At 45.9% G+C, this 26,517-nt stretch overlaps 1 protein-coding gene across 1 annotated transcript in view; it reads left to right on the top strand.

Moving 5' to 3' along the window:
- The window catches only part of ZFAND3 (zinc finger AN1-type containing 3), a 617,257-nt gene that overhangs the window by 416,726 nt on the left and 174,014 nt on the right, over nucleotides 1-26,517 (top strand). The window contains exon 3 of the mRNA XM_078647365.1: nucleotides 6,433-6,612. Coding sequence (XP_078503491.1) covers nucleotides 6,433-6,612 — 180 coding nt within the window. The remainder of the gene's footprint in view (nucleotides 1-6,432; nucleotides 6,613-26,517) is intronic.

Raw genomic sequence — 26,517 nt, 5'->3', positions numbered from 1 at the left:
TGTTTGGTCTTCATGTAAAGCAGGATATTGTCTGCATAAAATGATGCAACGTATAGTTTTCCCAGCATTCACAGGCCTCAGTCAGTATGGTTTTCTTTAATGATGCTAATCAATGGTTCTGTGCTAGCACACAAAGAAAGGGGAGAGTGGGCAACACGGTCTTGTCCCCCTACTGGTCTCAGTCACACCTTAAAGCTGGCCATTTATACAGGTACAAGCTGTGGGGTGTCAATATAGCAGCACAAGCAAGCCTAAAATATTAGCCCCTAGTTCGGTCCTTGTCAAGAGAGAGAACACGTATGCCTGGTTAAGAGAGTCAAATGCACTATGGGTATCCACAGGTATAGCTACCACTGGTAGATCTGGATCGACTTGTGGGGCTATATTACAGTGAATTTTACGATTATCTGTCGTTGACCTGCCTGGGAGAAGTCTGAATTACTCTGGTGAGACCAGTACCCTCATATCAGGATGTGCACGATTAGCTACAATTTCCATTATAATCTTGGTATCGAAGTTTACTAAAGATAGTGGCCTGTCTGAGGCACAATCGATCAGTGATTTGCCCGGCTTTAGGTACACCTTGATGATGGCCTCTCAGAGATGAAGGAAGCTCGCCTCGATCTCGCCGCCTAAAGACCGCCATCAGGTACGGGTCAGAAGATTAGAATACAATTTTAAAATTCAAACCATCCGTCCCAGGCACTGTTCCGTCAGCAAGGGATTTAATTACAGCGCAGATCTCCTTGGAGGTTCGCAATACATTAAGAGGCTTCCGTTCATGGGCCTCTAGCCAGGACAGCTTAGCTTCTGACCAATAGTCAGTTAATGTACTCTCAGATCAACCATTACCATCCATGTAAAGATCTGTAGAACCTCTTGTGACAGGATATCTGGTGTAGTCATCCTCCGCTCTAACTTGCAGTATGTTTAGGACGCAGTAAACTGCCCTAGTTCTGCTAGATCGGTCACCCTTCCTGTATTGATGTGCTGTCACTTATCTTCCTAAATACTTCACTTCCCCGAATGCCTTATACTCTATATTGCAACCGGGTTGTTTGTAACTAGGTCATCACATGCCCCTCTCCTCAGCCCATATAATAACTATTTAATCTAGTCATCATTAGTTTGCATCATCTACCCTATTAACCGCATGCGCGCTAGCGGTTTTCGCGCTGCGTTTTGCAAATTACCGCGTTACATGACGAGCTCAGCTCGTCATCAGCGCACGGCAGGTTACGCTCATGACGAGCTGAGCTCGTCTTCAGCCCCGAAGGGGTTAACATGAATATGCATGTTTTAGACCACCATTACATAACGATGAAAGATAATAGCAGGATAAAATGATTCTAGTCTATAATAAGAACCTTGGCCCCAATCCCTGTTGTGGTCTTTGTCCCTTTTCCAGGGATTGGGAGTGGCCTGTGTATGAAGAGGCCTTCTCTTGGACCTTCTGCTGTGCTGGTGTGTTGAGCGCTGCGCAGTTCAGACGTAGGAGGCCTTCTTCAGGACCCAACCGCTAGAGCCGAAACTCAGGGCATGCACCAAGTTCGACTCTCCTTCATGCAGGCCTGTCTGGGAGGCTCTCATGTAACCTGGCTCCCCCTACCATGCCCGACCCTGATCTATTATGCTTACTGGCACTCTCTCTAGCGCCCAAGCCCCACCCGCCTCGATTTTTTTTTTTTTTTAAATACATTTTGATTGTCGAAGCAAAGTAAAAACTGAACATACATACTCAACGTTGTACTCTGCAGAAAATCGATCCTGTATATATAAGCTTTTTTTGGTGCATCTTTTCTGCATTTTAAAGGTGGCTTCAGTTAATGTACATTCACACCTTAATTCCGCTGAAGTATTTTCAAAACTACTAATAGATTTTTCCTCTGCCCTGCTTTTGTTTTTAAGCTAGTATGCCACTGAGTCAGTAGCCTCTGATGCAGGGACCAAGGATGCTACAAAGACTATACCATGATTCTCACTGTTGGTTCGAGCCTAGCCCGTTCAGATATCTTCCATTTGCTTGGCCCAGCAATCCACATGCTGTTCACTTAATTCCATAATGCGGGTGTAAAAGGAATAAAGTAGCTTTCTACTAAATAAAGACCAGCTTTCTGTACATGGGACCAAATAAAGTTTGAAACTGTACTTTTGCGTGTGACCTTTTTGAACTTCACTTCCAGTTCAAATTGAACATTTTGTTCACCCAGATACACTTTGCAGTTCTGTCACTTTGAAAGCCTTCAACTTCTAGAACTCCGTAGCCTTTTTAGGTGAAGCAAAGGAGAATCTTGGCTGTCTGTCAGACCCATGTCATCAACTTTTCAAAAAAGTTTAATGATTAAGAGATAGATGGGGCTTTAGATGAGCCTGCTTCAGCTTTTTTTCATGAGTTTTTCATGGATTGCCATTGGTGGATGAGCTGTCCATCAAAGCCATGGCGGTTTGTGAGTGGTTACATTGTCACATTTGTGTTTGAATTAAGTTTTGGTGATGGGATATCGAGTAGTTTTGTGTTAGAATAAGAGCCAGTGTATGCTCCGTGAATCTAGTCTGCTGTTAATGCAAAATTGTAGTTGATAGTTTGGCTTTTTGTTCAGTAATTGTGTGCTGTTTGGTTGCCTTGGTAGGTCATACAGTCAGTGCTTTTCACTAATCTTCCTTATGTGTCCCTTTGTTTTACTTTACTGGCATGATTACATGTTGGATCTACAGCTTTGGCGTTTACAAAGTAAAAGTGTTTGTGCACATAGGCTTTCTTAAAGATGCAATCAGAATACTAACCCATTGCCAGTAGTACCTATGTAGTAGTTTGCTGTGTATGCCTTGCATCAGGGTACACCTGACCTCTGCTAATGCAGACTGTTCAACAGAGGGGTGCTGCTCCCATCTTCCATGTTGTTGTCGGCCAAGATGTTGCATCGTTATGTGATTTTCTTTAAATGATTACAGGAGCAAGCCACAAAAAGTTGTAAAAGTACTACAAACCCTGTTGCCCATGACTAACTACAAAGCACACAAACAGTTGCATATAAGAAACTACTTGTGTTGAGACCTCTACAATGGACAAATAGGAGCAATAGAAATTCACACCTCTGGACATATTCTTGTATTTCTGGCTCAAGATGGCGTATAGAAAGGCATATCCCAAACTCCCTGATCTTGATGACCATGCTGAAAACTGAATCCCCAACAAGATTATTTTCACAACTCTGTACATCCATGCAAGTCAATGCACCGTGCTGCATCCTCAGTGCAAAGACCGAATGAAGCATGGAGTTGGAGCCACCTTCAGCTGGCAATCAATGAAAATTCGTTTAGTCACAAACACGCGCCTTGTCGTCCAACTACAGACTCAGGCTAATACCCATTAAATTGATACTAAGAATTTGCTACACCCTAGAACAGGTACACAGACCTGGGCTCAGAGCATATTGTAGATGCACCTGTGGTAGTTGTCTAAATGCAGTATTCCTCAATTTGGTACGTTTATGTCCTCTGGTGTCATGATACTGGATGGAGGTGCTACATACGGTATTGGCGATTATCGAAAGACATGTGGCGATGCGCTAGTGGTGTGCACTACCTAACGCCAAAAATGGGCTCTGTAGCCTAACATACTGGCAGGAACAACGAATAACTAGACACATACTGGAAGTAGATGCCGCCTGCAATTATCCCTCGCCCTCCCCTCCATCCCAACAGATTTAAAAAAAACATTTTTTTAGAGTTTTATATAGCGCGAACTAGAACCGAGACATCAGGTATCCGAGCGCTTTACATGAGCACCAGTTTCATTACAGATGGACACATTCATTTTTGTTAGGCACGAGGAGATTAAGTGATTTCCCCAGAATCCCAGGATGTTGAGCATCGTTGCTGAGACTCAAACCCGGTTCCACAGCTTCGAGGTCGACCTCGCTAGCCGTAAGACTACATCCTTTTCCCAAGGATTATTCCTCCTGCAACAACTTAAACCCCACAGGCAAATGGATCACCAGATTGACTCACATGGTATATCCTGCAAAACCCTGAGTGTCATTGCCCTGAATAGGTTTAATTGGGATTCATTGTTCCTTTGTCTTATGCATGTAAAGATTCTTTGTATGTTGCAATGGTCTTCCGGCCCCCCCCCCCACCAACTCTGTGATGGACCTCTTAGTGCTCATGATTGACAGGCCTCAATGGCAAGTGTAGTATATTGACTATCCTAACTTGTTATGCTATAAAAACCTTTAAAGATAACAAAAATAGTATTACAAAACACTATCCCTATCAAAAATCCAACCTATTGGCATTGGAAATGCTCATTTGTTATTGTTGATCCATTTATTTGCCTTCATTATGTTGCTGGTTTCTCCTAAATGGGATGCCTGTGAATTTGACATACAGCGCTCCCATCCATGCTGTACGTACAGCTAAAAATAAAACACATCCATATTTAATTATTTATTTTGCTGGCTGGCCTTGTATTTGGCAACTGTTAAACTTGACCTATGCTTTCCTTCTTTTGGGATTGCATTTTACTAGACTTTCCCATTAAATATTTTTTATAATGCCAAGTTGGGTTCCAATGGAGCGTAATTTATAAATCTCTTTTGCACACAGTATACTAATTACGCTTCTGAAACCAATTGACCTCAAACCATACTTTGTTGGTGTTTATATAAAGAGAAGAACATGTTCATTGAATAAATAGTAGACTGTATTCCTGGAACCATGAGGCAAATCCTGATTTCCTCAGTTAGCTAAGTTGTGCGACCCTACGAAAACTGGGTTACTTCACTAAGATCATTTAGTTTAAGTGTTACATTTAGGAGTGTTTGAAGTAATTTAGCTAATTGCTATAACACTCACTTGTTCGCGGTCTAATAAACTATATTGTTGCTCGATTAACATAACTATCAGTCATATAAGTAGTGCATGTTACTGACTAAATTGTTTCTTGACTCCTAGCAACAATCGCAGCAATTGGAGGGGGGTTCGTAAATCTTTTTAAGTCTAAAAAATTAATTACTTAATAACTATCACTCAATTGTAGCACTTACAAGTAACAGGAGCTTTATAGACCCCGCTATTTGTAGGTTTTGCCTACTTGACGGCAAAAGCTTGTCACTCTCATTTTGTTTCTTTCCGTGGCTCACCTTCGTTTTCTCATTTGCCCTGTCTGAGGAGCATGGCCTCCTTACCATCCTTTTCGTTGGATGACTTGCATCTTTCCAGACCTCCCTTTCAGGGACCGTAGTATTTATTTTCTTTCAGCACTCATTCTAGTTCTTGTGCTTTTTAGCTATACCTCGTTCCATGCTTCCCTCTCCCAAACATCCGCTGTCTCTCTTGCGCTCTCCATGTTGCTCTCTCCCTCGTGCCATGCTTCCCTCTCCCAAACATCCGCTGTCTCTCTTGCGCTCTCCATGTTGATCTCTCCCTCGTGCCGTGCTTCCCTCACAAACATCCGCTGCCGCTTGCGCTCTCCATGTTGCTCTCCCTCGTTCCATGTTTCCCTCTCCCCATGTTTCCCTCTCCCAATCATCCGCTGCCTCTCTTGGGCTCTCCATGTTGCTCTCTCCCTCGTGCCATGCTTCCCTCTCCCAAGAATCCGCTGCCTCTCTTGCGTTCTCCATGTTGCTCTCGCCCTCATGCAATGCTTCCCTCTCCCAAACATCCGCTGTCTCTCTTGCACTCTCCATGTTGCTCTCTTCCTCGTGCCATGCTCCTTGTCCCAAATACCCGCTGCCTCTCTTGGTCTCTCCATGTTGCTCTCTTCCTCGTGCCTTGCTCCTTCTCCCAAATATCCGCTGCCTCTCTTGCGCGCACAATGCTGCCTTCTCCCTCGCACCATGCTGCCTTCTCCCTCGCACCATGCTTCCCTCTCCCAAACATCCGCTGCCTCTCTTGCGCTCTCCATGTTGCTCATTCCCCTGTGTGCTTCTTCTCCCCTGATTTCTCCAGGATACCATCTTCCTCATTTGCTGCTTTTTTGCTTCTCCGCAGCCAGATTTATTTGTATCCTCCACCTCATTGCTTCTTCCCAACTGCTCCTGTGACTCCTAACACCTTCCAAGCATTCCAATTTTTTATACACTTTATTTGTTTATTTATTTTGAGATCCCGGCAGAGGGCATTTGCTGCTGGGCACTCCTCTACATCAAAAGTGCTTTCGCACACATTTATTTGCTCTTTTATTGACAGATCTAAACAGCATTCGAAAAGTCAGTAGGTTCAAAATGTGAAACCTATTAATGTTGCCAATGCTTGTTGACTCCTGGGGCCAAGACACCTTCTGGTATTACTCTTATTCAGAATTTAAAAGTAAGCAGGCCATGTATGACTTCACCCCCTCTAATTGCAATGATTCCATAGAATAAGACCAATTCGCAGCCAGCTATGGACAGTGCTCTCATTGTGAACCTGTTTTTTGTTTTGTAACAGACTTCCAGAAGAAACAGCCGGACGAGGACTCCACCCCCAGCACGAGCAGCAGCCAGTCAGACCTTTTTCCAGGGGAGATAAACAGTGACAACAGCAATACCTCTTTAAGCACGCAGAATGTGGGCTCCCCACCTCCCCTCTCCACAGACCTGAATGTACCTTCGCCAAGCCAGGAGGAGTGTAAGTGCACCATTTCCTGACCCTGCCCTGTCTTGTATACTCTATATGGCTGAGTTAGGACACTAGTGGGCCCACTGCTGCTGCGGTCCTGTCTTGTATACTCTATATGGTTGAGTTTAGACACTTGTGAGCCCACTGCTGCTGGTCCTGTCTTATCTACTCTATATGGTTGAGTTAGGACACTCGTGCGCCCACTGCTGCGGTCCTGTCTTGTATACTCTATATGGCTGAGTTAGGACACTCGTGCGCCCACTGCTGCTGCGGTCCTGTCTTGTATACTCTATGTTCGAGGCATGTGGGCTGCTGAATTCATATCTGTGCATAGATCGCCGCCTAGTGTTGGGTCCGAATGATTGCACTTTGTTGTCCTGGAAGAGTCTTCGAAGTATCACGAGGTAGGTGACTCCTCCCCTGGACTACAGTGCGCATGGGCATCCTTTCCATGCTCTGATTGTTTTTTTCCGCCATTGGGTTCGGATGCAAACTCCTATACTCCACCTCGGAATCGAAACAAACATTTTCTAAAGGCCAAAAGGCCTTCGACTTCGTCGGTATTGTTCCGTTCAGTACCTCTCTACTCTATACAACTTTCCATCTCGAATCGGTCGTGGCCGCTGGGCCTTTTCGACGCCACGTGAGATGACCGTCGATGGAAGAAGCCTTTTCAAAAGGTGCCCCCAATGCAATTCGAAGTTCCCCCATACTGATAGACATGCAACAAGTGCCTTTCCCCAGACCATAGGGAAGAAACCTGCCCGGCCTGCGCCCAGTTCCGATCGAAAAAGACTATACGGATCCGAAGGGCCGCCAGGCAAGACATGCAGCGACGGGCACCGGAACCGGACAACATCTTCGATGATGACAAAGAGCTAGTCGACGCTCAAGACTCAGACCTAGAGATCGTCACAGTCGAGGACTACTCAGACGACGAACTACCGTCGTGTGGTGTTGGGTTCAATCAGGCCTACATACTTTGCTAAACTCTCGAACACCTTAGTATAGAAGTTGGCACGGACACTGAAAATGCAAAAGACAGGTTTATTAAGACCCCATGGGGTGGTGGTACATTCCTACAGCACCCTTCGGCAATGCAAGAAGTAGCACACCGAGTATCGGTGCACGACCTCTTTTATACAGTTTATTAGCAATAAAAAGATAGGCGTTTACAAGTTTACACATTTTAGGTACATATAAGGTCATTTTTGGAACACAGCCAGCATGTGGGAGGAGTCCAGTAGTACTGGTCAGTTTGGGATAACATTCCTAAAGAATGACCAGTTGATGTATAATGCGCATGTGCGCTTGACCAGTACTAAAAATAGCTTGTTGCTGGGCAAAGTAGACGACCAAGGGTATCGAGAAAGGAAAAAAGGGCATGCTGACCACGAGGCAGCGTGTTCATACAAATGGAAGCCAAAGGATTCAAAATGGCCCCTGTATATTTTAGTCAAGTTAAGAGAAAAGATCATATAGCTGAGCTAAACGCTAATTCAGGAACTGCCAAAATACGACAGACGGCCCTTTTAGCGTTTAGCAAAAGCTACCTCATAACTGAAGTAATCAGGGTATTAATCATCAATATTGATGGCCATTATCTTCATCATTTCATCATTAATTAGTTTCTCTTGCTTAATAATAGCTCGTTTGGACGGAATACAAGCTGTGATACATACAGAGCATAAGGTAGGACCACATTGAATACATAGACACAGGGAAAACAGTACTCCGATAATAATACATAGAATAGTTAATAGCTTCCAACCCCATGTACTAAGTAGAGTCCAGAACCAACTAGAAAAGGTCCATGTTCCATTCTCTGGGTGAATCTCAGCAGCTATTTTATGCAGCTTAGTAATAGCATCATACACGGAAGGTGAATTATCTGGCACGTACACACAGCAACTACTACCGATAATGCGGCATGCACCTCCACGATCAGCTAGTATCACGTCTAGAACCATCCTATTCTGGAGCGTTACAATTCTAGTAATCTGCAATTCTTCAGTTATGTTTCCCAAAGCAGAGGCAGTTTCATTAGCAACTGCTTCCACAACACGTGTAAGTCGTCTTATCTTTCTACTGTTTAATGCAGCTCCTACAAATGAAAATAATCCTAAATTGAAATCTACATATTGCTGTAAAGAGGTATCGGTCTGGTCTACTCCATCGATATCTAATGTTCTTTTAACCCTATTTAGTACAAAATCATGATACAATACATAATCATTATGATACATAGGTGGGGCAATGAATACAGGCGGTAATACAAAAGATATGTAACAAGCTCCTAACCATCCAATTGGAAGACGATGATATCCCTTATTTCCACAAATAAAATATGTATTACGTGATGCTACGAATGCAATTCCATTTGGTGTATCAAATGTAAGCGTGATATTACATTCGCTGCGGCCTACAGGGATTGTACCTTTATTTCGAATACAAAGATCTGCTTTCGTATCAATAACAGTTATCACATGAGAGGTCGATACATTTATGAATCTTTGATTTGTAAAAATACGAGGTATAGGTACATTGTCCGGACGGTATTCTTCCCATTCAAATTTAGTTCCTTCAGCTTGTGGATAGCCATCTTTGTCATTGAAGCATATTTTATTTAACCGAAAAAAGTAGTCCACCTTTCGTTGGCCATCGTAAAGTGAAAAGAAGAGTGTACCAAGCATTGCAGGAACCATTATGAGAAAACGGGAGAGGAATGAATGGAGTTCCTCCCCTTTTCTGATGTCCAGGCAACATTCCACATACCCAACAATTGGACATGTTGGTCATGTTATGAGTGTGATGCAAAATCTGAATGAAACTGTTATTCAAATAAGTCTGTCTATGTCTCTCTTCATGATAAGGCAAAGTAAAATGGAAATGCTCAGATGGGCTTGGAGTGGTAGGCAGTAAATGTTCTCGTGCAGGAAACAATTGTTCTATAGTCCAAGCTATTACTGCTATTACCACTATAGTCAAAGCAAACAGTACAGCACCAAAGATTCTCCCCTTTCTTGTCGGAGGAGGTGCCATAGTTCACGAAACAAAATTCTTCAGAAGCAAAACTAAAAAATAAAAAGGTAGTTCTGGACTGAGGCTGCCGTTGGTTTTTTTCTCCGAGATTCAAGACGGGTGTCGCTACACTGGACAGAACTGATCCCCCCCCTTGATATTCCCGGCTTCCGTTTCACAAACCTCAGAACGGTAACTAACCAGTTTCAAAAATGCTAGAAAAATTATTTCCTAGGACGTAGATTGTACTTCACTCCATCAGAAACAGTGTGGTCCGGGAAGGCTCCCTCCAGTTCGTTAACAGCTGGGCTCTTTTCTGCATCCAGAATATCTCTGTAGTCAGATAACACCACAGGGCTCACCAGGTCCGGAGAGACACGTAGGCAGTGCGTCGAATGTATCCACCGTTTCTTGTTCGTGACGCGCACAGCCGTCCGTGTTGCTAGCAGCACTTGTTCTGGGCCACGTCACCTCGGTTCCAGGCTGCTTGTTCTCTCAAATACCTTAATCATAACATGGTCACCAGGACGGAGATCGTGAGCCTCTCCAGTGGAGTTATCGGGAAGCGCTTCTCGAACCTGTTGATGAATAGAAAGTAAATCATTTGTTAATCGTGCCAAATAATCGTTCATCATTATGCAAGGCACATCATGTATCAAACGAGGCTTAGGAACTCCCCAAATATTCATCGGCCTTCCAAACACCACTTCATAGGGTGTGAGGCCAGATCGGGAATGTGGCACTGATCGAATAGACAGCAATGCCAAAGGCAAAGCGTCCGGCCATTTCAAAGATGTGGATGCCACGATCTTTGCTAGCTTCAGCTTCAGAATTGCATTATACCTTTCTACCAAACCTGCTGATTGTGGGTGAAAGACAGCATGGAATCTTTGCTTGATTCCCAATCCTTTCAGGACGTACTCCACTACTTTCCCAATGAAATGAGGACCATTATCATTCCACATAAACTTACACTTACGGGAGAGGTGTGGCGCCGCGGCCAGGGCGACTGACGTTGGAATCTGGGGATCAGGGTTCGATCCCCGGTTCCGGCGGCAGGTTAGCCCAGCACCATGTGACTCTGGGCAATAGCTCGCTTAATCTTCCCGACGGCCCCCAGCGCCTAGAGACCCTTACGGGTGATTGTGCGCTTTACAAATGTGGATTATTTATTATTACAAACACCATAGCGCGGGAAGTACTCTTTGAGTAACACCTTAGCCGTTGTCAATGCTGTATTATCTTTCGTGGGGTAAGCCTCAATCCATTTGCTGAAGGCACACACCACCACTAAGATATACTTGAGGTTATTACAGCGTTCCAGCTGGATGTAATCCATTTGCAGTACTTCGAATGGTGCAGTAGGTGGAACAAACCCTCCTCTGGGAGTATAAGTCCCTTGTCCAGGATTGTGCTGTAAACATATCAGACAGGTCTGAACCACTCTCTTGGCCGTACTAGCAATCTCATGATTTTCCCAAACCCGTGTAAGCAATTTAGTAATTGCAAGAGCTCCAACATGTGCCAGCCCATGTGTCATTTGAACCATTGTTTGTAAATAGGCCGTAGGTAATTTCCATCTTTCCATATCTTTACTACGTCAACAACCCTCATCATCCAGCACTCCTTCAGTGGCCCATCTCACAAGTTCTGCTTCAGATGCTGATCTCTGTATGTCTAATATTTCTTCTCTAGCATCGTGCCATCGCTCAGCTTGTGATTTCACCACATACATGGGAGAGTTATTTTGTAGCATAGCAGTCTCTCTCGCAATGCGATCTGCAAAAGCATTTCCTTGTCCTATTTTATCTGTCACCTTTTTGTGTGCACTGCATTTCACTATCGCTACCTTCTCTGGACATAATAGTGCATTCAGGAGATCACGTACCAATTCTCCATGCATGATATGCACTCCATGTGAAGTCAAGAACCCTCGTTCTTTCCAGAGTAGGCCAAAATCATGCACTACTCCAAAAGCGTAGCGACTATCCGTGTAGATGTTCACACATAGTCCAGCACTTAACTCACATGCTTTCGTTAAGGCTATCAATTCTGCTGCTTGGGCCGATTTCTGGGGTATTCGTGCTGTTTCTACCACTGTTTTAAGTGTCGTGATCGCATAGGCTGCAGAAGTTGTTCCATCTGGTAATTTCACACATGATCCATCAACCCACAGTTCCCCATCTACATCTGGAAATGGTGTATCCTGTAAATCGATACGACCCTTTGTCTGTTCCTCAGTCAGAAAAACACAGTCATGTTGTTCTTCCTTCTGGGTCTCAGCAACAGGATAGGGCAATAAAGTAGCGGGGTTCAGTGTAGCACATCGTCTTAGTGTGATATGTGGCGCCAACAACGTCAGCTCATATCCTGTTAGGCGTGCACTAGTTAGATGCTGTGTTTTCGTTTGATTCAACAAAGCATCTACCGCATGGGGGACTAACACCAACAATTTGTGTGACAAAACTATCCACTCACTTTGCCGTATAGCTACTGCTGTCGCTGCAACTGCTCGAAAACATCCAGGCAATCCTCGAGCCACAGGGTCGAGTACTGCCGAGAAGTATGCACAGGGTCTCTGTTTGTCTCCGTGCATCTGCACTAAGACTGATAATGCGCACCCATCTTTCTCATGTACGTACAATGTAAAAATCTTCATGTAATCTGGTGTACCTAACACTGGTGCAGAACAAAGAGCTTGCCTCAATTGCTCAAAACCATTCTGACATTCATCTGTCCATTCAATGGGAATCGGTGTATCTTTGGACAACAATGCTAGCAATGGTTTAGCAATGTGAGAAAATCTCAATATCCATTGCCTACAAAAAGACGTCAGACCTATGAAGGCACGAACATCTTTCTGAGTACGGGGGACTGGTGTGTCTAAAACTGCTTGAATTCGGTCTGGTGTTAATGCACGGCCCTCCTTAGACAAAAGATGATCGAGGTAGGTCACCTTAGGTCTACAGTATTGTAACTTTTTCTTCGAAACCTTATGATTGTTTTTAGCAAGGAAGGAAAGCAAAGAAAAAGTACTCTCCTCACATTGTTCCTGTGTGTCTGCTGCGAGTAAAATGTCATCCACGTACTGAATAAGAGCCACCCCAGCCTGTAATTCAAAAGAATCAAGCTGTCTTTTTAAAGCCTGACTATAAATGCTAGGACTTTCTGTATAACCTTGAACTCGACAAAATCTATACGATTTGTTATTTAATGTAAAACCAAAAAGATATCGACTGTCAGGATGTACAGGAATCGAGAAAAATGCATTTTTTGGGTCGATAACTGTAAATGTAGTTGCCGTCGGTGGAACCAACGTAAACAACGTGGTGATGTCAGATACCACCGGGTACTGAGGCACTACTATCTTGTTAATTCCCCTCAAATCGATAATAAAACGATAAACCTTAGTATCTGTATCTCTCTTAAGAATCGGAAGAATTGGGCTGTTACAAACATTATAGGGAACTTCCTCAACCACCCCTGCCGTAATCAAATCATTTACAATGTGTATCAATGCAATTTCGCCCTCCCTAGATATCTTGTATTGTGGGACACGGGGCAGAGATACGCCCTCCTTTACAGTAATACGCACTGGAGGAATAATCATCTGTCCTACATCAGTATCAGAAGTGGCCCACAACGTTTTTGGCAGGGAGGCTAATACTCCCGATTCTTGGAGAAGACACACTCGCTCAATTTCTGGATAATTTTCATTTAACACGACCCGTACTCCTTCCGGAGCACAACGAATAGTAGCTCGAAAATGTTTTAACATATCGAGCCCCATAATGTTATCTGGTGTGTTTGGGGACAGCAAAAATGGACATGGGGCAGCAAATTTATCAACATAAAATGTAACAGGTTGAGACAATGGGCTAGAAGTAGGTGTTCCATCGAACCCTATAGCTGTAATTACCTCGCCAGACAGGGGAGCCCTTGGAACCAAGTGTTTGGACAAAGCGCTACGAGTAGCTCCTGTATCTACCAGAAACTGATCAGTAGAACCCAAGACATGTGCTTCTATATATGGACCCCTTTGATCAACTGGTACTTCAACTGATTCCACACCCCATCCTACGCAACCCTATGCATGACGCTCGTCACGTGACTCAGGCGAGTCACCCTCATTTATCTGGTATTGATTTCGTCGATCGAACGTGTTATAATCTGTCTGTCCACGACCCCTCATTTCACTCCTTCCACGGTCATTCGCTCCACCTCTCGATCTCCCATAATTATTTCTAGACCTTCCACTTCCTCGACCACGCTGACTACGCTGTTCTCTCAGCACCGGACAATCTGAAACCCAGTGTCCAAACTGTTTGCAGTATGCACACTGATCCTCAGAGATGTCGGAACGGGGAGGAGGCGCATTATTATACGATCCTCGTCTACCCCTATCATTCCCCCTCGTAGCCTGGACCTGAGCCAACATTACCTTCGTCTTCAAATCCTTCACTTTCTTATCACTACTTTCCTTTGCCTCCAATTCCTGTCGTTCATAGTATTGAGCCATAGTCAATAAAGAAGCAGGGGTTGCAGTGGTCCATGAACTTTCACTCGCCTTTAATCGTTTTGCAATCTCCGGTAGGAGATTAGCCACATACTTATCAACAAATAAATGCCTGCCTGTATCTTCTGTTAATGATTGGCCACTGTAATCATGAAACGCTTCCTCAAAACGAGAAAAGAAATCAGAGACCGATTCATCTATCTTCTGTTTACAAGAGGCCAACATGGTCCAATCAATTTTCTTAGCGGGAACAAACGTTTTTAATTTGTTTAGTATAGCCCCTGGGAGTTCCAATATTAATTGACAAGGCTTACATGCTGGTTCCCTGTCTAAATCAGCTTGAGCTATATCCTTCCAACTTGCCCCAAGAACCGTTTGGTCATCAAACTTACGAATCGCTCTCCACATATCAGGGGGCAATATCAGCCCAAAATCAGATCAATATCCACTAGTGTCATAATACACGAAGAAATTGCACTTTCAACACTTTCATAGGAAGCCGCTGGATTTTTACGGGGATCAGGCAGAGCATTCTTAAGCGCCATAACATCTGCTCTATTCCAAGGCGTATAAACCCAATTATATATAAAATAACCCTTCGCGTCTTTAGACGTTTTATCGTCATCTGTGCCATCCCCTTTATGAGGGACATACAAAGGCGCAGCTTCCCGCATAGGTCTAACATTAATCGCGGCGTTCTTATCTGTTCCAAAGATAGAGCATTCTTTGGATATTTCCGTCGATCCAGACATAGGTGAACCCGATGTCTTTTCCAACTCCCGTAGCCGCGACGCCTCATTCCGTAGCTGAACCAAACGCTTGAAAAACTCATCCGCATCTGAAAGAATAAAGAGACCTTTACGAAAGTTATCACGACCCTTCGAGATATCCTTAGGTTCTAACTCAGAAGAATACTTTCTAAATCGGTCAACAACCTCATCTCCAAAATGATCTAAGAAATACAATCGCTCCTTATCAGACCACTGTTCCATATGCTTACTAATCTCAGAAACAGTTATAGTATTAACATTTAGTTTTCGTGCAAGCGAACGTAATTCCGCAGTTCGATCCGAAGATAACCTAGTACGCTGTGTATTCTGATCTTCCTCATCCGATTCCTCATTCGGAGCTGTAGGTGCAACATACGGAGGCGGGCAACGATCTAATAACGAAAAATCATCTATTTCATTAGTAAGGACCGGATAAAGAGGACGTCGGATAGGGAATTGCCCATTAATCTGCAAATTACGTTCTCGAATCTCCCTCTCTTTCTGTTCCTGTAACTCCTTCTCCTGTAGCTGTAAAGCTTTGTCACGCGCAGCCCTTCGCTGCACCTTCTCCGCCAAGGCTTCCTCACGCTTCAATCGTTCACGTAACTCTTTCTCCCATATACGCACACAATCAAACATATCCTGCCTAGACCTACGCTGAAACAAACACTGCTCCACATATTGCACCTTTCGTAAATCAAATGACCCATGTAGTGGCCATTGCAATTCATGATCGGCTTTGGTATACTTATGCCACAATGAACTATACATTATTGGCGGAATGCCAAATTTTACATACATCTCTCGATTTGGAGTCCCCTCTGGTACCATTTCCAAGGCAGCACATCCCTCGGAGTGTGCTGAGAACAGGCATGTCAAAAATATCACGAAAACGTGATACTACATAAAATGGCACTTAATATACTTTATACACGGTGTGCCGCTCAAACAAAAAGCAAAATCAGAGAAATATCCCTACATGCCTGCCTATGTGAGGTGCACTCCACATATACGTCAAATTCATAGGTCCAAACGTTAGCTAACTCAAACAAATTCAAATTCAAAAAAGCCACAGTAAGTGTCAGTAGACTACCTTACCAATCATAAGCTTACCAAGTACCTTCAAACGTCCAAGGTCCAACTGCCAAGTTCTTTAGTCGAATCAGCCAAACGGCACTACACGACAATCCAAGATCAGAATCTCAGTCGAGGACCGGCGCCACCTGGAAGGTCGGATCAGAAGGAAGGAAGAAACACCGTGGGTGCCAAGACTCGGGTCACTCAAAGGCAGCGATCGCTTCCATGGCGAGTTTCCGATCCTTCGTCACGACCTCTCCTTCGGGCATCCGAGTCGCCGATGAGTCCCTTCGTGGTCGCCAATTGTGGTGTTGGGTTCAATCAGGCCTACATACTTTGCTAAACTCTCGAACACCTTAGTATAGAAGTTGGCACGGACACTGGAAAATGCAAAAGACAGGTTTATTAAGACCCCATGGGGTGGTGGTACATTCCTACAGCACCCTTCGGCAATGCAAGAAGTAGCACACCGAGTATCGGTGCACGACCTCTTTTATACAGTTTAATAGCAATAAAAAGATAGGCGTTTACAAGTTTACACATTTTAGGTACATATAAGGTAATTTTTGGAACACAGCCAGCATGTGGGAGGAGTCCAGTAGTACTGGTCAGTTTGGGATAACATTCCTAAAGAATGACCAGTTGATGTATAATGCGCATGTGCGCTTGACCAGTACTAAAAATAGCTTGTTGCTGGGCAAAGTAGACGACCAAGGGTATCGAGAAAGGACAAAAGGGCATGCTGACCACGAGGCAGCGTGTTCATACAAATGGAAGCCAAAGGATTCAAAATGGCCCCCGTATATTTTAGTCAAGTTAAGAGAAAAGATCATATAGCTGAGCTAAACGCTAATTCAGGAACTGCCAAAATACGACAGTCGGGCCAAATCGTGAGTACACTGCCCCCGACACCAATTGACCCCTCGCCAAAGGCTCCGGTCGAGGCATCACCAACAGGCCTTAGCCAAGATCAAAAAAGACTTTCGACAGCCCCGCCTTCCGGCCCGGCTCCGAAACCTTCAGAAACCCCAGGGCCCAGTACCATCGCCCGAAGAAGGTTCCAGAGCCAAAGAAGGTTACCGACCCAAAGATCGTCGATCCGAAGGGCGTCGCTCCAAAAAAAGGCCGCACAGCCAAGGACTGTCGAGCCAAAGAAGACTGTCGACCCCAAGAAGACTGTCGACCCCGCAAAGGCCGATCAGCCAAAATCCGTCGACCCCAAAAAATCGGTCGAACCGAACAAGGGCACGCAACAGAAGGGCGTCGAACCGAAGAAGGTCACCGACCTGACCAAGACTGCGGTTCCAAAAACCGTCGACCCGGCATCCGGTGCCGTACCGAAGCCATCGAAGCCGGACAAACCTGTCGACCCAAAAGCAACAGCTCCAAAGACACCGGTCTATCCCAAGGGGACCGTCGATCCGGGAAAAGGCTCGCACCCAAAAAAGCCTACGGAGCACAAACAACGTGTCGACCCGAAAGTTCCCGTCGATCCGAAACGACGAGTCGAGCCCAAGAAAGCAAGTAAAACACCAAAGGTCGTCGACAAACCCGCCTCTGTCGACCCTAAACGGTCCAAGCCTAAACCCAGGACTGTAGAGGAAGAACTATTCCACCCAGATCCATCCAAGGACCAGGCAAAGATTTACATTAACCGAGACACTGGTAAAGTTACCATCCTGCATAGGAAAAAGAGACCTTTGGACTTTGCTCCTGATTCACCTATCCCACTCAAGAAAAAGGACTTTGGCACTTCTCCCACTAGGCCCTCACTCCCCTTTCAACCTATCATGCCCTCCACACCACTTGCACCTACCTCACCTTCTAACCACGATGACGATGAGGGGGACACAGAGTATGAACCACAGCCCCTATATGACTTTCCTCAAGATCCAGATCCAGAGGAACCCTGGGAGGAGCCAACAGACCCCTATGATACACATCCTATCCCAGATGTTCCCACTTACCCTACTAAACCATCACCCACTGATGTCACAGTCTTTAACCAACTCCTAGACAGGGCAGCACAGTTCCACAACGTGGACATGCACAGTGACCCTGTAGAAGAGGACTTCCTCTTTGACAGTTTCACAACTGCAGAGAAGAGTGTTAAAACACTTCCAATGCTAAAGGGCGTCCTAAAACATGCACCTGACATCTTCAAAGACACGGCCAGGACACGGGTAATCAATCCCAGAATAGAAAAAAAGTATAGACCGGCTCCTACTGACCCCACCTATATCAAGGGTAAACTGCCACTAGACTCCCTAGTGGTTGCTAACGCACGAAAAAGGGACAACTCCCAAACTACAGGGGAATCACCTCCCCCCGATAAAGAGTCCAAAATCCTAGAGGCTTCCGGCAAAAGAGTAGCTGCACAAGCATCCAATTCTTGGAGAATAGCTAACACACAGGCACTACTGTCTCGTTACGATAGAGCACATTACGATCAGCTAGAAACCCTTATGCAACATTTGCCCGAGCCATTTAAAGCACAAGCAAATGATCTCATCCAGGAGGGGAATTTTATCTCCAACACCTCCATTAAATGTGCACTGGACGCTGCAGACACCGAAGCTCGGTCCATCAATACTAGTGTCCTTCTCCGCAGACATGCATGGCTGAGGGTTTCCGGCTTTAATAATGAGGTCCAGTCCACCATTCTAAACCAACCAGTTAACCCTGACTTTTTATTTGGTCCCGCGGTGGACACCATCTTGGACAAAATGAAAAAGGACACAGAAACAGCTAAATCCATGGGTGCACTGCAATTTCTGCAACATAGGGGCTCCTTTCGGCGCTCCTCATATAGAGCAAACACACGAGGAAATGCTTCACAAACCTCTACCTCCTACAAAGGTAACACACAAGGTTCCTTCACAAAGAACACAAACGGAGGTGGTTACAGAGGTAACAATCCTAAGGGAAGGGGGCGTGGAGGCAATAACACCAGAGCCTCTGCCTCCACAAAACAGTGACTTCCTTCCGCTGCCTCCGGAACACTTCACACCAGTCGGAGGCAGACTACAACAGTTCCTACCTGTCTGGCACGCTATCACCACAGACAGGTGGGTAAGAAAAATTATCCAGTCTGGTTATTGCCTAGAACTGACTTCTACGCCACCAAACCTACCACCCAGACATCGTCCTATGTCCATGGAACACATCACCCTACTTCAACAAGAGGTGAAAAGTATGCTGGAAAAGGGGGCAATAGAGCCAGTCCCTTTCCATCAGCAGGGGACAGGAGTATACTCCCTATACTTCCTTATTCCCAAGAAGGACGGTTCCCTCAGACCAATACTGGACCCTAAATCAATACATACTGTCGGAGCACTTCCATATGATCACTCTACAACAAGTGCTCCCGTTGCTACAACAGGGAGACTTCCTAGCAACACTAAACCTCAAGGATGCGTACTTCCACATACCCATCCATCCAGCCCACAGAAAATACTTCAGATTCACAATAGAGGGGCAACACTACCAATTCAAGGTTTTGCCCTTCGGGGTTACCACAGCTCCAAGAGTATTTACAAAATGCTTAGCCACAGTAGCAGCGCATCTCAGAAGGCAACACGTCCATGTTTACCCTTAACTGGACGATTGGCTAATTCAAGCAAAATCGTACCGAGAGTGTAGCACACACACGTCACAGACAATCCAGTTGCTGCACAGCCTCGGCTTTTCAGTCAACTACGCAAAATCGCATCTGCAACCTTCCCATATACAGCAATACCTGGGAGCCACTATAAGTACCTCAGTGGCAAAGGCATATCCAAACACAGCAAGGATAGCCAGCATGCAGACACTCATTCGCAAATTCCAGCCACAACACTCCCGGACAGCTCTAGTCTTCATACAGCTCAAAGGCATGATGGCCTCCTGCATATTAATTATCCCCCATGCCAGACTTCAGATGCGCCCATTACAGGAATGCCTTGCACGGCAATGGAACCAGGCTCGTGGACAACTAAAAGACCTAGTGTTGGTGGACAGTCGCTCTCACAACTCTCTGCAGTGGTGGAACCGACAAAATCTTTCCAAGGGGCGAATGTTCCAAGAGCTAGTTCCACAACTAGTACTAACAGCGGACGCATCACTAACAGGCTGGGGAGCCCATCTCCTCCAATACACAGTACAAGGGCTCTGGACCAACAAACAGAAAAAATGGCATATCAACCGACTAGAGTTGCTAGCGATATTCCTAGCCCTAAAAGCCTTTTAAAAATACGTGTTCAACAAGACGGTGTTGATCCGGACGGACAACATGACCGCAATGTACTATATCCAAAAACGGGGGGGGACGCACTCTCCACAGCTGTCCCATCTGGCGCAGAGCATATGGAGGTGAGCGATCCCAAAAAACATCTTTTTACTCACAGAACACCTTCCAGGGAAGGACACTCAGATTGCCGACCTGCTCAGCAGGCACAGCCAGCAAATACACGAATGGGAGATTCAGCCCCAGGTTCTCCAACCATTCTTCGAGGAATGGTGTCACCCAGAGGTAGACCTGTTTGCCACAAAAGAAAACTCCACATGCTAGTCACTGGGCAATGCGATATGGATGAACTGGTCAGGCAGATTTGCCTACGCTTTTCCCCCAGCACTGCTAATCCCGCTGGTGGCACGCAAACTGCGGCAACACTCGCTCACCCTGATCCTAGTTGCTCCCACATGGGCGAGACAACCATGGTACACAACGTTCCTAGAACTTTCAGTGGTTCCTCTTCAAAGACTGTGCCTAGCACCCCATCTTCTGACTCAGATCCGTGGAGAAATAAGACACCCAGATCCCAATCAGATGAACCTAGCGATCTGGCTCCTGAGGTCCTAGAGTTCGGATACCTCAACTTGCCCCCAGACTGCATGAACATCATTCGGGAGGCAAGAAAACCTACCGCGCGTGCTATGCAGCCAAATGGAAACGATTTGTTATTTACTGCAACAATAACCAAATCAACCCATTAGACGCTTCCATACAAAACATTATATGCTACCTGTTGCATTTACAAAGATGTAACTTAGCATACTCTTCTATACGACTACACCTCGCTACTATAGCAGCGTACCTTCAGAACAGGCAACACCTTTCACTCTTCAGGATACCAGCTATTAAAGCATTTATGGAGGGCTTGAAAAGAGTGATCCCTCCAAGACACCCTCCTTCCCCAGTCTGGAATCTAAACATAGTGCTTACCAGACTCATGGGACCTCCTTTCGAACCTCTACACTCATGCGAATTGCAATTCCTAACGTGGAAAGTCGCATTCTTAGTTGCCATTACCTCACTCAGAAGAGTGAGCGAATTGCAAGCACTAACAATTGAAGAACCATTCATGCAGGTACATGCTAATAGGGTAGTTCTTCGAACAAACCCTAAATTCATGCCTAAAGTCGTATCCAACTTCCATATTAATCAAGCAATTGAACTGCCGGTATTCTTTCAGAATCCACAATCAGTACCTGAAAGAGCCCTGCACACGCTAGACGTCCGAAGAGCTCTACTATACTATGTGGACAGAACAAAATCATTCAGGAAGACAAAACTGTTTGTTACCTTTGCACCACAACACAAGGGAAATCCTATTTCAAAGTCAGGAATAGCCAGATGGATAGTTAAGTGCATTCAAATATGTTATCTAAAAGTGAAACGCACTCTAACAGTCCCCCCTAGAGCACACTCTACACGGAAAATGGGGGGCATCCATGGCTTTCCTAGGAAATATTCCACTAGAAGACATCTGTAAGGCAGCCACATGGTCCACCATACACACTTTCACTAAACACTACTGTGTAGACGTGCAAGCGAAACAGCAAGCTGCTGTAGGCCAGGCTGTCCTCAAAACTCTTTTCCAAACTGCTGCAGCTGGCCACCGCTAGAGGAGATACTGCTATTCAGTCTATGCATAGATATGAATTCAGCAGCCCACATGCCTCGAACGGAATATGCTACTTACCAGTATCCATCTGTTCTTGGCATGTAGGGCTGCTGACATTCATATCGCCCGCCCTCCTCCCCGGCGCCTGTCGCAGCTGCAGCATTATCTCTAGCATGGACATCTCTTACTTTCCTATTTCTACCTCTGCCACAATGGCGAAAAACAATCTGAGCATGGAAAGGATGCCCATGCCCACTGTAGTCCAGGGGAGGAGTCACCTACCTCGTGATACTTTGAAGACTCTTCCAGGACAACAAAGTGCAATCATCCGGACCCAACACTAGGCGGCGATCTATGCACAGATATGAATGTCAGCAGCCCTACATGCCAAGAACAGATGCATACTGGGAAGTAGCATATTCCATGTCTGAGTTAGGACACTCGCGCGCCCACTGCTTCGGTCCTGTCTTGTATACTTATATGGTTGAGTTAGGACACGCGTACTCCCACTGCTGCTGCAGTCCTGTCTTGTATACTCTATATGGTTGAGTTAGGACACTCGTACTCCCTCTGCTGCTGCAGTCCTGTCTTGTATACTCTATATGGTTGAGTTAGGAGACGCGTGCGCCCACTGCTGCTGCGGTCCTGTCTTGTATACTCTATATGGTTGAGTTAGGACACTCGTACCCCCACTGCTGCTGCGGTCCTGTCTTGTATACTCTATATGGTTGAGTTTAGACACTCGTACACCCTCTGCTGCTACAGTCCTGTCTTGTATACTCTATATGTTTGAGTTAGGACACGCGTGCAGCCACTGCTGCGGTCCTGTCTTGTATACTCTATATGGTTGAGTTAGGACACTCGTACTCCCACTGCTGCTGCGGTCCTGTCTTGTATACTCTATATGGTTGAGTTTAGACACTCGTACACCCTCTGCTGCTGCAGTCCTGTCTTGTATACTCTATATGGTTGAGTTAGGGCACTCGTACTCCCTCTGCTGCTGCAGTCCTGTCTTGTATACTCTATATGGTTGAGTTAGGACACTCGTACTCCCTCTGCTGCTGCAGTCCTGTCTTGTATACTCCATATGGTTGAGTTAGGACACTCGTACTCCCTCTGCTGCTGCAGTCCAGTCTTGTATACTCTATATGGTTGAGTTAGGACACTCGTACTCCCTCTGCTGCTGCAGTCCAGTCTTGTATACTCTATATGGCTGAGTTAGGACACACGTGCAGCCACTGCTGCTGCGGTCCTGTCTTGTGTACTCTATATGGTTGAGTTAGGACACTCGTACTCCCACTGCTGCTGCAGTCCTGTCTTGTATACTCTATATGGCTGAGTTAGGACACTCGTACTCCCACTGCTGCTGCCGTCCTGTCTTGTATACTCTATATGGTTGAGTTAGGACACTCGTACTCCCTCTGCTGCTGCAGTCCAGTCTTGTATACTCTATATGGCTGAGTTAGGACACGCGTGCAGCCACTGCTGCTGCAGTCCTGTCTTGTGTACTCTATATGGTTGAGTTAGGACACTCGTACTTCCACTGCTGCTGCAGTCCTGTCTTGTATACTCTATATGGCTGAGTTAGGACACTCGTACTCCCACTGCTGCTGCCGTCCTGTCTTGTATACTCTATATTGTTGAGTTAGGGCACTCGTACTCCCTCTGCTGCTGCAGTCCTGTCTTGTATACTCTATATGGTTGAGTTAGGACACTCGTACTCCCACTGCTGCTGCCGTCCTGTCTTGTATACTCTATATTGTTGAGTTAGGGCACTCGTACTCCCTCTGCTGCTGCAGTCCTGTCTTGTATACTCTATATGGTTGAGTTAGGACACTCGTACTCCCACTGCTGCTGCAGTCCAGTCTTGTATACTCTATATGGCTGAGTTAGGAGACGCGTGCAGCCACTGCTGCGGTCCTGTCTTGTATACTCTATATGGTTGAGTTAGGACACTCGTACTCCCTCTGCTGCTGCAGTCCTGTCCTGTATACTCCATATGGTTGAGTTAGGACACTCGTACTCCCTCTGCTGCTGCTGTCCAGTCTTGTATACTCTATATGGTTGAGTTAGGACACTCGTACTCCCTCTGCTGCTGCAGTCCAGTCTTGTATACTCTATATGGCTGAGTTAGGACACGCGTGCAGCCACTGCTGCTGCGGTCCTGTCTTGTGTACTCTATATGGTTGAGTTAGGACACTCGTACTCCCACTGCTGCTGCAGTCCTGTCTTGTATACTCTATATGGCTGAGTTAAGACACTCGTACTCCCTCTGCTGCTGCGGTCCTGTCTTGTGTACTCTATATGGCTGAGTTAGGACACTCGTACTCCCACTGCTGCTGCAGTCCTGTCTTGTATACTCTATATGGCTGAGTTAGGAGACGCGTGCAGCCACTGCTGCGGTCCTGTCTTGTATACTCTATATGGTTGAGTTAGGACACTCGTACTCCCACTGCTGCTGCGGTCCTGTCTTGTATACTCTATATGGTTGAGAGTAGACACTCGTACACCCTCTGCTGCTGCAGTCCTGTCTTGTATACTCTATATGGCTGAGTTAGGGCACTCGTACTCCCTCTGCTGCTGCAGTCCTGTCTTGTATACTCTATATGGTTGAGTTAGGACACTCGTACTCCCACTGCTGCTGCAGTCCAGTCTTGTATACTCTATATGGCTGAGTTAGGAGACGCGTGCAGCCACTGCTGCGGTCCTGTCTTGTATACTCTATATGGTTGAGTTAGGACACTCGTACTCCCTCTGCTGCTGCAGTCCTGTCTTGTATACTCCATATGGTTGAGTTAGGACACTCGTACTCCCTCTGCTGCTGCAGTCCAGTCTTGTATACTCTATATGGTTGAGTTAGGACACTCGTACTCCCACTGCTGCTGCTGTCCCGTCTTGTGTACTCTATATGGCTGAGTTAGGACACTCGTACTCCCACTGCTGCTGCAGTCCTGTCTTGTATACTCTATATGGCTGAGTTACGACACTCGTGCGCCTGCTGCTGCCGTCCTGTCTTGTATACTCTATATGGTTGAGTTAGGACACTCGTGCAGCCACTGCTGCGGTCCTGTCTTGTATACTCTATATGGTTGAGTTAGGACACTCGTGCAGCCACTGCTGCTGTCCTGTCTTGTATACTCTATATGGTTGAGTTAGGACACTCGTACTCCCACTGCTGCTGCTGTCCCGTCTTGTGTACTCTATATGGCTGAGTTAGGACACTCGTACTCCCACTGCTGCTGCAGTCCTGTCTTGTATACTCTATATGGCTGAGTTACGACACTCGTGCGCCTGCTGCTGCCGTCCTGTCTTGTATACTCTATATGGTTGAGTTAGGACACTCGTGCAGCCACTGCTGCGGTCCTGTCTTGTATACTCTATATGGCTGAGTTAGGAGACGCGTGCAGCCACTGCTGCGGTCCTGTCTTGTATACTCTATATGGTTGAGTTAGGACACTCGTACTACCTCTGCTGCTGCAGTCCTGTCTTGTATCCTCTATATGGTTGAGTTAGGACACTCGTACTCCCACTGCTGCTGCAGTCCTGTCTTGTATACTCTATATGGTTGAGTTAGGACACTCGTGCAGCCACTGCTGTGGTCCTGTCTTGTATACTCTATATGGTTGAGTTAGGACACTCGTGCAGCCACTGCTGTGGTCCTGTCTTGTATACTCTATATGGTTGAGTTAGGACACTCGTGCAGCCACTGCTGCGGTCCTGTCTTGTATACTCTATATGGTTGAGTTAGGACACTCGTACTCCCTCTGCTGCTGCAGTCCTGTCTTGTATACTCTATATGGTTGAGTTAGGACACTCGTGCAGCCACTGCTGCGGTCCTGTCTTGTATACTCTATATGGTTGAGTTAGGACACTCGTACTCCCTCTGCTGCTGCAGTCCTGTCCTGTATACTCCATATGGTTGAGTTAGGACACTCGTACTCCCTCTGCTGCTGCAGTCCAGTCTTGTATACTCTATATGGTTGAGTTAGGACACTCGTACTCCCTCTGCTGCTGCAGTCCAGTCTTGTATACTCTATATGGCTGAGTTAGGACACTCGTGCAGCCACTGCTGTGGTCCTGTCTTGTATACTCTATATGGTTGAGTTAGGACACTCGTGCAGCCACTGCTGTGGTCCTGTCTTGTATACTCTATATGGTTGAGTTAGGACACTCGTGCAGCCACTGCTGCGGTCCTGTCTTGTATACTCTATATGGTTGAGTTAGGACACTCGTACTCCCTCTGCTGCTGCAGTCCTGTCCTGTATACTCCATATGGTTGAGTTAGGACACTCGTACTCCCTCTGCTGCTGCTGTCCTGTCTTGTATACTCTATATGGTTGAGTTAGGACACTCGTACTCCCTCTGCTGCTGCGGTCCTGTCTTGTATACTCTATATGGTTGAGTTAGGACACTCGTGCGCCGGCTGCTGCCATCCTGTCTTGTATACTCTATATGGTTGAGTTAGGACACTCGTGCAGCCACTGCTGCGGTCCTGTCTTGTATACTCTATATGGTTGAGTTAGGACACTCGTACTCCCTCTGCTGCTGCAGTCCTGTCTTGTATACTCTATATGGTTGAGTTAGGACACTCGTACTCCCACTGCTGCTGCCGTCCTGTCTTGTATACTCTATATGGTTGAGTTAG

This window comes from Lissotriton helveticus, chromosome 6 (assembly GCF_964261635.1).
Source record: "Lissotriton helveticus chromosome 6, aLisHel1.1, whole genome shotgun sequence".
Classification (NCBI taxonomy): domain Eukaryota; kingdom Metazoa; phylum Chordata; class Amphibia; order Caudata; family Salamandridae; genus Lissotriton; species Lissotriton helveticus.
This window is presented reverse-complemented; position numbering and strand designations above follow the sequence as displayed.